Source organism: Panthera onca, chromosome A2, assembly GCF_046562875.1.
Source record: "Panthera onca isolate mPanOnc1 chromosome A2, mPanOnc1 haplotype 2, whole genome shotgun sequence".
In the NCBI taxonomy this organism is placed as follows: domain Eukaryota; kingdom Metazoa; phylum Chordata; class Mammalia; order Carnivora; family Felidae; genus Panthera; species Panthera onca.
This window is the reverse complement of record NC_138340.1, coordinates 29221469-29234111: the sequence shown is the minus strand read 5'-3', so window position 1 is coordinate 29234111 and position 12643 is coordinate 29221469. Positions and strand designations below refer to the sequence as shown.

At 50.1% G+C, this 12643-nt stretch overlaps 1 protein-coding gene across 4 annotated transcripts in view; it reads right to left on the bottom strand.

Moving 5' to 3' along the window:
- PTPRG (protein tyrosine phosphatase receptor type G) overlaps positions 1-11754 on the bottom strand; it is a 712847-nt gene extending 701093 nt beyond the window's left edge. For 2 of the 4 annotated variants that reach the window (XM_078442875.2, XM_078442876.2), the window contains exon 1: positions 10966-11754. In XM_078442875.2, coding sequence (XP_078299001.1) covers positions 10966-11050 — 85 coding nt within the window. In that variant the 5' untranslated portion in view covers positions 11051-11754. The remainder of the gene's footprint in view (positions 1-10965) is intronic. The other 2 variants (XM_060631468.3, XM_060631470.3) reach the window with 2 other exon arrangements.
- Between the last annotated feature and the right edge of the window lie 889 nt (positions 11755-12643).

Here is a 12643-nt window from a genome sequence, read left to right as displayed (position 1 = left end):
TAACCCTGCTGCCCCTGAGGACATACAACTCTAATTAGAATGTATTTTGTTTCCAGCAAAAGATACCTTGGTGGCCAGCAACAGAAAATACAAATTTATCTTCTCTCTTATTATGTTATTTTATTTTTATTTTATTTATTTACTTATTTGAGAGCGAGGGCACACGCAAGTGGGAGTAGGATGCGAGGCTCCATCCCAAAGACCCTGGGATCATGACCTGAGCCAAAATCAAGAGTCGGATGCTCAACTGACTGAGCCACCCAGGTGCCCAGCTTCTTCCTTTTTAAGGATGGACTGCAAACACCATGAAAATATGTATACCCTTAATTCTCTTAAAGAAGACGTTAAGTATGAATACCCTACCTCTTATAAGGATACAATATATAATGTGAGATTTCTGGAAACCAATTACAATGATATCAAATGTCTGGTAATGTCTTGTTTAAGGGAGCATCTACTCATTCTGTCAGTCCTCAAATATGACTAACACCCCACCGATGCTGAAGATAGACCAGATGGAAGGAGGAATGACGTCCTGGCCTCAAAGAGCAAACAGTCTAATTAGGATCTGAATCATACATAAGGAATTCAGGTGAATATACCACATATCATAATGGCCACTTGAAGAATGTGCTAGAATTAGGGCGAAGGAATCACCTACTCAAATCTTCTGTCTATGCCAAAAGCTGGCCATTCTGCTGGTTTTCATAAGTTGTTTTTGGAAAAATTAAGATGTGCTATTTCCACCATACATTAAACCATGTATAGGTATCATACACAAAAAAAGTTAATGGCTCAGGGATGTTCTATGAAAAAATTAAGATACTTGGCAAGGGACCCACTAAAATGACATCTCCAGTATTAACTGACTTGGATCCTTCCAGACTGGTCACCGTCCTTCCCTCATCTCCTTCCTCTATAGTTTGGTAACAAGGAGGTGACCAAGAGAGCTGGTTCTTATACCAAATGATAACATTTTTCAAAACAACTTTTTTGAAACTGAACAAGCCAACAGCAATTTAGACTAGGGCCACAGAAGTCACAATACCGTGAAACGCCCAAGCAGCAGGCCACCTACACAGCCAAAAAGGACACAGCCAGGATGGCTGAGCTCCAGCTTGTATAGGCCAGACTGACAGGAATGAAGGCACTCTGTCAGCCAGTGGTGTTTGTCCTCACAGCATGACATGCACATACACATGCACTTACGCACCTCCAATCCAGGTAATACAAAACCTCAAGCAAGCAATAACCAAAAAAAGAGAAAAAAACAAAACAAAAAAACTTGCCCTCAGGCAGAAACTTACAAGTCTCCCCTACACAGATGGCAAACACCTCCAGGGACCAGCTGGATATTGTAAATAACCGCTATGGGCCCGGTGACTGCCCCATCTCAGGGGGCAGCCACAATTTAATTCAAGCTTACCCTGTTGCCAAGCAAGAATATAGGCACTAAGCTGCAGTGCATCCAATTTTCCAGGAGTAACTGAGACGTCTCTGGGAAGCCACCATGAGGACAGGAGTTTCCACCCATTTGAGTCACCACTGTCCCCCAAGTGCCTGGAACAGTGCCCGGCATGCTGTAAATACTCAGGATCCACTTAAGGGCATAGATACAAAATGCCCCAATTTTTCATTTCATTTTTTTCTTGTCAACACAGTATGGCCAGATGCCCCCCGCAGAACTCCAGATAACCCGAATGACGTCCTTCTCTATTTCTCTTTTCCAGGGTAAGATCAAGAACTAGCTTTGTGTTCTCTATTTAGACAAAGAATCCTGCCCCATAATCACAAATCACATTAGTTTTAAAGGCCCTATATGTAACCTCATTGGCACGAACAAGCCTCCGTTTTTCACCTGGACTCCAGGAAAAATAAGGTTTAATGTTTAAAAACAAAAAATAGCTTATAGGCATTCCATTAACCAAGATCCACTCACCACCTTGTTGGCTGTTCCCTCAGGATACTCTGTAGCAAGGTTAGCAACATAATCAAAGGGTTCTTAGAGCCTTAGGAAGCAAACTCTCAGAGGAATGTTAACAAGATGTACACCTCAGAAATCACAATATAATATGCAATGAGCATCTGACTTGCATCCTGCAGAAAGGCTACAACCTTCCAAACTGCCCAGCCTGGCACCAACAACCCCTAAAATCCCAGGCGAATTTCAGTTAAGGGTGGGGAAAACAACCCCAAAGTAGCGCAGGGTCTTCCTCAGATCCCATGCCTGGCTTGCCTGGCTCCCTTGGCTACTTCTAAACCCCAGAGGAAAAATCCAGAACCCACACCATCTCTTGCCACCAAATACAACTCCCTCAGACCTTTTCATCAAGTCAAAAAAAGGACACAACCAGGACAGCTGAGCTCCAGAGCGTGCGGCCCACACTTGAATGATATATGGGATAATAATACCACATTATTCTAACATAACCATATTCGATGCCACAAACAAAAGTTCTCAAAGTATAAACTACATGAGATCATTCTGACGAGGAATCAAAAAAACTTACCACCAACAAACTCACTCTGCCCACAGTTATTATCACCTTATTGAGAAGCTAAAGTAATTTGCTGAAAGGTCATCCCTTCAATGAAACCAAAGAAAGTCCTATACTAATTGCATTATTTCCTTATTTATTTGTGGTAAATACACAGAAAGACACCTTTACTTCACCTAGTGTTTATGGTCCTTGCTTATATGGGAAAAGTACCAAGGCGAAATATACAAGGCTGGGTCTGTCTCTTAATTGCCCTTCCTATGCAATTAGGAAAAACAGTTTTCAAACAAACAGCAACCAGTCTGAAATTCAAAAGTATCCTGAGAAATGATTAGAGAGACATCATCTAGCCAACCCCACTTACTCCAAGGAGTGACACCGTGGACAAGGGACAGCTTCCTTCAGCTTTAGTTTCTTCAACCTAACGCAGAGATATTTACAGTGTCTACATCCAGGTAGGTCAAAGCTCAGGCACAGCGCCTAGATAATGGCAAGCACCACTGTTCTCATTTTATGGATTAAAAAACTGAGGCCCATTTGCCCAAGGCAACACTGCCATAATAGAACAAGAATTTCAACCTGCGCCTCTGGGGTCCTACAGTGGTTCCTGAAGAAAGAGGTACCTCCATCTGGGTCTGACAGTTCACTGATGCCCGCCCCTCAATCCCGCCTCCACAGGATGTTGGGTAATTCGCCCCTAGTTCATAGCCTCCACACTCGCTGAATGGGCACACTTCAGGAAAAGTAATTTTTTTTTTTAATAAACAGAACCCACTTATAAATAACAATTGCTTTGTAAAGAAATCCTTTTGACAATGCGTAACTAACGTGACCTGCAAAAAGTCAACATTTCCTTATTAATCCGGCCTATGCGTTTACATTTGGTAAACCGTTTATGGCTGTCTTCTCTATCCAAACTATTCCAAACTGATGATGCATTTATCTGATTTAAGTACACTGTGGAGTTTACGTGGCTGCAATGGTGTGAAAATTCAAATACCTCTTGGAGTCCTACAACCAGCGTGAATTCCTCAAAAGTATACCCATTGCGGTATCAATTGACAAACCTGTTATATTCTCGTTAGAAAAATAGTATCACAGACCCAAAAATAAGACCAGTTGTCCTATTTTCTTGCATGGAAGTGTTACATATTCCATGAACTATGCTTTCATTTCTTCTTTTTTAGCTGCTCGATTTTAGCAGCCAACTGTGTCACTTTGCCACAGCCCAAAAATAGCTAAGTCGAGTGGTTTAAAATCGCATTTTGTTGTTTGGCCAGAAAACCATCATGCTGATTTCAGTTTGCAAGAAATTGATTCAAGGGCAGGAGCTACGCACGGTGTGTGGCTCTCCCCTGCACGCCCGGCAGGTCTGAATCTATGAAGATGGGGAGCCAGGGATGTGACGGCGTCCAAGTGCCATACGAGTACAAAATAAAAGCAATACCCAAATAGCACTGCTTGCTTCCCCTTAGCAGCACAAAATTAAAACCCAGGAATGCCAGTAACAGGCAGACTCATCCCCTTTGGTAACAACACAGTCCAGAAGGCCTTAGAAGAATCGGCACCCCAGGGTGCAGGGCCAGGCAACTCTTTCTACCAAGGATAACACCACACGGGGATCCTGGAGATTCAAACGGCACCTTTTAAACCCGTGGAAAACATTTTTTCCATTTAAAGTTGGGAGGGGCGCCTGAGGGGGGCTCAGTCGGATAAGGATTTGACTCTTCATTTCCGCTCAGGTCATGATCTCTCGAGCCCCATGTCCGGTCGGGCTCTGCTCACAGCACAGGGTCTGCTTGGGATTCTCTCTATCCCTCCTTCCCTCCCTCTCTTTCTCCCTCTTGCTCTCAAAATAAATAAACATTAAAAAAGAAAAAGACTTTTAAGTTGGTAACGGGGAGACCCTCCTTTGTCCTGTGAGTGATGAGATATCTCAGACTTCATTGAGACTTTATTTTCTTAAACCTCAAAAAGTAACCATTTCACTAATTTTACATGGGATGTCCCCATGCCCGTCCTCTTCCTCCTTGCCCTCAACAGCAAAGCCAGGCACAAAACCCATCGTGCAAGTTTATGTAAACACTTTTAAAATGGTTTTTTTTTTTAATTTTACACACCCTTGTCTTTTTCAGTTCCATTCTCCTCTTTCCATATACTCCTGTCCAACTCTCTTTAATACACATAAAATAAAAATGGCTACTGTACTGAGTACCTCTCGTTCACCATGCAAAGTTCTAAGCCCTTTAGCATGCATTCTTGCTCAGGCCATGCAAAGACCTTAGGAGTCAGGGTACTATCACTGTGACATTTCGCAGAGAGAGAGAGAGAAAGAGAAAGAGAGATAAAGAGGGGCACAAAGAGGTGAAGTAACTTATCTAAAGCAGCACAGCTAGTAATGGGAGAGGGGGGCTGGCTGCAAAGACCATACTCTTATGTACTTCAATATATTCAGTATAACTCTCCACAGTTACCTGGTTTAAAAACAAAAACAAAAGGCATTAACAAGTTCCAAGCTCCTACAAGACTTCTTGCTATATGCAGACCCAACAGTACAGTGACCTTCATGAGAACACAACTTCTCCTTCAATGTGACAGTTGCCTCCCACCTCCCAGCCCCCACCCCCGGTACAACAGTAACACCACCCAATTCAGTTAGAGGGGCTTCAAAAAGAGAAGCACATCTCAAACCTAATCAGCTGTCTTTCCTCCACGTAGCCCTAAAAGCACTTTCTACAATGTTTTTCGAAATAAGTGTATCAGATATTATACTCATAAAATCTATGAACCTGCATAGGCCTGACAAACCATCTCACATAGATTATACTTTTTTCTGTCAAAACACCAAACATTTTGCTGCAAATGATACCAGGTGAAAGGGCCCCTCCAGTCACAGGTGTCCCTATAGGAGCAGACAATGGCACATGGAGCCCTCTAGCTTACTTCAAGCAATCTTACACAGCCATCTCTTAGAAATTTCATACTTTTTAGAACCGGAGCAAACCACAAATTTATCTGTTATAGATTTCAACCATCAGATGCTTCTGAAAATGAAATTCACCTACATTGCTTCCAGATTTATTTTTTTTAAAGAAACGTTAACAATTCTGTGGTCTTGGAAATTGGAGACAAAAGGGAACTGTAGGAAAAGTAGGGAGAGGTAAACAAGGGATTTTAAAACACACATCATTTTTGGAGTGATTTTTCTTGGTTACAATTCCTCATAGACACAACCCCCTTTCCCCCAAAAATGTCAAATCAAAGTCTGTAACAGATAACCCTTTTCCTTACAATGGTGCCTTTGATTTTTTACGTGCACACAGCATTGCCATAGACCTGGATTTAGTTCTTTACAAGCAAGGTGGTCACTCCAATTTCTCAGGAAGAGAACCTGAAGTATCTGGTCCTTTAATCCTTTGCAAATATTTAGCGTGGACCTAATGTGTGCCCAGGCAATCTCGTTCCAGGACAAATTCCACAAGCAACTCCCACTGCCTGCTGGGGGCAGGCTCTTAACCAAGAGAACATTTCTTACTTTCTGGAGCCCCTCCCACCCCCCCCACCCCCCCCCCCCACCTCTGTATTCACTAGCTTTTTACCTACATCAAGCTCTGGTGGGGAGCTAGGCACATTTCCTTGGCTTCCTTTATATTATTAGATACACAGGCCTCTAATTTTCCACACATACAGCCAAAAAATCACAAAATCACAAAATCACAAAATCAGTGATTACCACTTATCACCTGATAGCGATCAACCCGTACCAAGGTACATCAAAGGCTTATTGGGGAGGGGAGCAGATGGGGAGAATCAAGAATTCGTTAGATAACTTCAGATGCCCTGAATTTGTCCTGAAAGTTCTGATTCATGAAATGTGACCACACGGAAGTTGTGCCCCAGGATGAAAATGTTAATCCTATTTTTTTTTGAATCTTGCAATTCAGAATGTACACCCATCTTAGACTCTTCACCTGATTAGAAATACCGCTACACTGCCTGCATACTATACAAGTAAAATGTTGAGTGGAAATTCAGATTTAAAAAAAAAAAAAAACCATCCACCATAAAGGTCAAGAGGTAAAGCAGCAAAGCATTAGCAAAATTTAATTTGTCTTCACCTAGGTAAAGCTAATCTAAGTGTCCAGACTGTCCTTTGCGTCAAGAAGTTTCCAGAAAAACAAGGGAGGGGGTAAGGAGATGGGAGGGAGGCCCGCAGGAACAATTGCTATGGGGCATTTTTAATGATCTTACCTGAATGGCAAGAAAGTCCATTCCAATTGGTGCAGCAATATGTAACTGATTATATACATTAACTTGGGGAGTTTCAGAAAACAAAGAGGAATGTGAAAGGGGTTTTGTTTCCTTTTGCTGTCCCTGCACTGCTTCATGTAAACAATATAATCTTTTACTCAGTGAAAACAAGTCCATGATTATGGGGAGATGTTTCACTATTGAACAGTTGTGGGTTTTTTTTCTCATTTCAGCCAACTTTTCCTTAAAACTTTCTGCTTCTGGCAGCAGCAACTTTCCGTTTCCAAAAAAATCCTGATACGCCTATTTGTATTCATGTTCTAACTTCATCAACTCTGGAAGAAGGACACTTTAGAAGGAAACATGGAAGGCTGTATTCCACAACTGTGTCCAAGAGACCAAGTTTCAAGACTGGACAAAGATTCAGGTTCAAACGAGACACATGAAGCGGGGTGTAGGGGGTGAGGGGACCTGAGTGATTTCTCACTCCATTCCTCAAGAGTAAGATTGCTAGCGTACAAATATTACCTCTGCGTTTTTCTAAGAAGGCCGTAAATGGGGTGCCTGGGTGGTTCAATCGGTTAGGCAACAGACACTTGATTTCAGCTGGGGTCATGGTGTTGCAGTTCATGGATTTGAGCCCCCATGCCTGCTTGGGATTCTCTCTCCCTCTCTCTGCCCCTCCCACGTGCACGCTCTCTCAAAATAAATAAAAGTTTTTTAAAAGTATCTTTAAGAAGGCCATAAAGGATGTCCATCACCAATAAGCAAGTACATGCAAATGATCCGACAGCAGGAGAGGGAGATTCACTGGACATCAATCACAGATCGTCTGATTCTGACACATCCAAAGTACACAGAGCTTATCCATCTGAAGTGTTTCCAACGTCGGCCTCCTAGATTTAATGTAATTATGGTACAAAACATATCAGAATCAAAGAGAACAGTTTCACTCTGAGGGTGGAAAGAGAGAAGAAATCAATAAAAAAAAATTTTATGTTTCTGCTGAATAGCTTACAAATGTAAAATACATAAAATGTTAACCCTCTCACGTAACATTTTATATCCTGTTGCAAGCACTTAAATTCTCAAAGATGAGCCATATATGCGACACGCTTAAGTGAAGTATGTACCGGGTGTGCTTTTAAATAACCAGCTGTTAGGGAGGGTGGAAGGGTATAGAAAAGATTGAATTGATCATCTCTGTAACTGGGTGGCGGGACCCACAGGGATCCATTGCATTTTCCTATTTTCATAAATCTTTCTGTAACAGCGTATTTTCTAAAGCACGTAGGAAAAGAACGTACTAGGCACTAAAACATGTTTGATAACACTTCTGCTCTGGAAAGTGGAAACATCTCTTGAAACACTAACCGAGATGCGGGTCCCACACCTGCCATATACTGTACTTTTGTTGGAAGACTAACTAAAAGCCACTGTTTCCGACCAGCTGGGGAAAGATCCATGGCAGGGCTGTTTCCAAAATCCTCCCAAATTACAGCTACCCCGCATCCGAAACACGAGCGGAGGGCAAATGCAAATGGAAAGTTGATCATTCTGAGAGGAAACAAAATAAGGGATTGGGGTTAAAACCTCACAAGGAGGACCCTATCCAATACCAGAAGCATTTTTATCCCTCCTGTCAACCAGATAAAAGCTTCCGAGGTTATGGAGGGCAAGGGGGGGGGGTCCCCAAAGCAAATGAGGGCCCCCACTGGGTTTGGAGCGAGCCAGGAGCAGAAGCTCCCAGCTGAGGCTGCCTCCTCGCCCCAGGGCGCACCCGCAGGCCCCCGAGCCCGGGAACCCGGCCGCGTGCGCCCCAACCCCGCTCCCACCGCGGCCCCACCGCACCCAGGAGGCCGAGCCGGCCGAGCTGAGGTGGTAGGAGCCCCACCAGTGGCTCGGGGGCGCCCCCTGAGGTCCAGCGGCGTCGCGGCACCTTCGGAAAACCGAAAGCCGGCGTCTCCCACGGCTCTGACATTTTAACTTTGCCTGGTTCCAGAGGCTGCTTGCTGCACCCTCTCCAAAAGGTACTTTTCCGAACCACAGGCCCTCTTCCCCGAGCCTCACACCATTGTACCTTCCCTTTCCGACAGTCTTGGGCTCCGGGGCGAGGAAATGTGCTATTTACCTCGCCGCGTGGGCACGAAAAGAAAACGTGGAAGGTGCAAACTGTCCGAGCCCCATGAAGGCGGCATCACTGGAGGTCCCATTTTGGATTTCAAGCTTCCTGAGACACCAGGAAAAAGAAAACCACGGCCAGCCCACTGGCTGCACAGCCGAGCTAAGGAGGCGGCCAGAAGTGGAAGGAGAAATTCCTCTTCTTTCGCAGGGCTGCTCTTCTGCTGCCTCCCACTGCCCCCATTAAAGCGTGACCCTTACAACGCTCGACCCCACTATGCACCTGAGCCCACTCAGCCGGCAAGTCTACGGCAGAGAAAGTCTAGAAGCAGCAGATGGGAAACGCAAACACGGAGTCTTTTAAGGGAGAGAGGGCATTCTTAAGGAGAAATGTCCGCACCGCCCCTAGCCCCGTGGAGACGGAACCCCGGTGGGCAAACCCCAGGCCTCAGTGTTAGGTGTGGACGCGCGTCCTCGCTCACCATCCGAGCTAGGTTTCGGGGCAGTGGCAGGAGCTCCCTGCGGTTCCGGGGGCAGGAGGATGCGCAGAGGGGAAAGGGGGTGCCGTAGAGAAGACAGTGCTTTGCCTCTCTGCCCCTCGAGGCCACCCCGTGCCTGCAAAAGGGACACTCGCTGCCACTCCCGGAGCAGGTCCCTGAGGGCAGCGAGAGCGCCCGCGCCCTGTTGCAGGGCGCACGATGGAGCTGGGAGACCCGCTGCACCAAAACCTTGCGCTCAGGCCGCTCAGGGACAGGCAGCTGTGACCGCCTGAAACATCAGGGCACGTTCCTTTTTTCCTTCATTCAGATAACCCCCACCTCTGGGTAGCCAAAGAGCTAATGGATGAGAGGGCAGAAACGGGGGGGGGGGGGTCCTCCATCCTTACGAGAGCGAGTGATAAAAAAGCGAATCGCCCCCTTCCCATCCCTTCCCCATGCTAGGGCAGAGGACGTGGCCTCCACCCCCGGGGAGCGGGGTCGGACAGACTCCAAGGAGCTCGGAGCTGTGTAGCTGTAGCCCCGGGCGCGGGGGGTTGGGGGGCTCCAGCAAGAGAGGCAAGGGAGGCGGCTGGCCTCTGCTCTCCCGGAGAGGAAAAAGGGTCCGCCAGTGGAGGGCTGGATGTGGAGGGTCGCCGAGCCGCACACTGCTACGTGCGGTGATTTATTATCGTCATCGATAGCCAATACTGTTCCCGTCTTAACCTGGCCAGAAAGCAGCGGGTCTAGGTCTGCTAGCCGCGAACAGCCTGCAAAAGGGCAAAGATGAAGGTAGGCAGGGCGCGCGAGACAGAAAAAAAATCCGCCCCGTTGCGAACTGGAATCCAGCTGCCGACCACCCCCGCCCCCGGCGCCCCTACTGGAGCAGCCCCGCGGAGCAGAGTTGCTGGGCAAAGGCGCCACGGGGTCGCGGTTGAGGGAGCCACGGATCTCCCTAAACCGCCTGCTCCCAGTCCTCCTACCGCTCCCGGGCCCCAGCGCCCGGGAAAGCTGTCTCGCTCCAGCACGGAAGAGCAGCCTGCCCCCCAGCCCCGAACGGGGGTCGCCCCTGGCTCCGGACACCAGAACGCAGGCGGCTCCCAACATCCCCAAACCTCCACCACCAGCCTCTCCAAAGGGTCGGGAAGCCACAAAGCAAGTCCCCCAATTCCGAGCTCCTTCAATCCTCTCCTAGGCGAGGGGCGCACCCTGGGCCCCCCAAACCCACAGAGGCATCCTCCCCTAGCCCCAGTCTCCTCAATCGCTCCAGAGCTCGCTCTCTCCCGAACCGCGGCGTGTCAGCAAAGCGAGCTTTTCTTCCTACTCCGGCTCCCTCAGAACCCCCCCCCCCCCCCCCGCCAAACCTGAGCGAGAGCAGACCTCTACGGCCCCTTGTCCCCCCGCCAGCCCTTGCTTCCATCCTCCCCAACCATCAGCCTCCCTAAACGCCGCCAGAACCAGCCGAGCGGATCCCTCTCTCTCCTTCCCGGGCGCCCGGCCCCCCTTCGCCCTCTCCAGGGTCCTCGGGACGGGCGCCCGAGCTCCGTGCCGCGGCGACAACTCCGCATCCCCCCGCGCGCGCCGGCCAGGGCCGGGTCCCCTCAGCGGCCGGCACTCACCGGGGAAGCACACGACATAATGGAGCACGGAACTGGTGATTTTCAGGAACAAAATCCACCAACACGGTTCCAGTAACCTCCGCATGTCCGAAAACGCACATCGAAAAGAGGAAGGCAGAGGGGGTAAACTTGTTGAATAAGTTCTTGCCTCCGTGTGAGCCTCCGCTAAACCCGGGCTCTTCCCCTGCTCGCCCGCTCTACGGGCCCCCCGCGCTCGGCGGCCCGAGTCCCCCTGGAATCCGGGAAGCCGCCGAGCGCCCCCCGGAAAATCTCAAAAAGTGACCGGGAACGCGGAGCCACGCTGGGGACGATCCTCGGCGGAGAAGGGCTGCTTTCCGTTCAAAAAAAGAGCAAGCCGAGCGAGCAGGGCCAGTGAGTAGTCGGCGGGCGGCGGCGATGCCGGGGGCCCGGGGCAGGCAGGGACCGCAGGCGGCGGCGAGCAGCCGAAGATCCCCAACTTGAGTCGGCGGCGCGGCGCAGCCCGAGAGCCGGCGGGCGGCGGCGGGGCTGAGCGCGGCGCGGCGTCTCCGGGCTTCAGGCAGGCAGCTCCTTCCAGGGCCCGGGGAAGGAAGGAGGCATGTTTGCGAGCGGGGAAGGGGAGGGGAGAGGCGGGGGGAGCGAAGAGCCCCCCAAAATAGAAACGGCCGGAGGAAACGGAGGAAAACACAAAGGATCTCAGAGGGGCGCTGGGGCGAGGGCGCCTTCAGTCCATGCTCCTGAAAGTTGTGGCTCCAGCGCAGGCTGGGGAGGAACGAGGAGCGCGGGGCTGGAAACTGGCCATGCCTCCATACAGGAAGTAACATGTGAGCATGGATCCTGGCAGAGACTTTAAAGCCGGCGAGCAAGCGAGCGAGCGAGCAGGGGGCGCGCGGCGGCGGGCGCGGCGGCGCGCGAGCAGGGGGCGCGCGGCGGGCACGGGGGCGCGCAGCCGGGCTGCGGGAAGCGGGAGCGCGCTCACCGCGCTCTTAAAGCAGCCGCGCTCGGCTCCCGCCTCGGAGGGGTCCCGCCGCCGGGTTCTGCCCCCGCACAGCCAGGGGTACTGCGGGCTCGGCTGAGGCAGTTTGGGGCCTGGGGACGGCTCTGGCCGAGTCTCGGAGAGAGGGAGGAGGACGGCTGCCTTCTCGGGCTGGCGAGTCTTTGCCAGCTCCCAGTTCTGCGAGCTCTTAAAGACGCCGCGCTTAGCGCGGGCTTGGCGAGATCTCCCCTCCGTCGTCTGCTTTGCTCGGAGATCCCGGACCTGGGGGGAGGAGGACCTGGTTCGGGTCTGAGGAGAGGAGAGGAGGGGGACAGTCGATTGCCCGCCTTTTTAGGCGAGGGGGGGGGGGTCCAGTTCGGCCCCAGCGCCCTAGCAGCGCCGCAGCGGGGCGCGCCCTGCCTCAGTCCCTGCTCGTGCCCCCAGCCCGGCGTATTCCCCCGCCTGGAAACAAAGCCGAGAGGCCTTTGCTCTGGGGCTGCGTTGGGATTTAATTTTTTTTTCCCCCTTTCAGGCTTCCATTGGCGGAGTCCGCGGTTAGGGAGGGGGGGTGGGGAGGGGAGGGATATCGATCCGAGGCTTGCAAAATCCAGCCCTTCCGAGCCCCACACCCCCTTTCCCCTCGCCACGGAGGATCGGTGGCTGAGTTTTCCAACTCCAAGCTCCGCGGGAGGAGGGAAGGTTCCCGCGCTCTGGCTGGGTGGT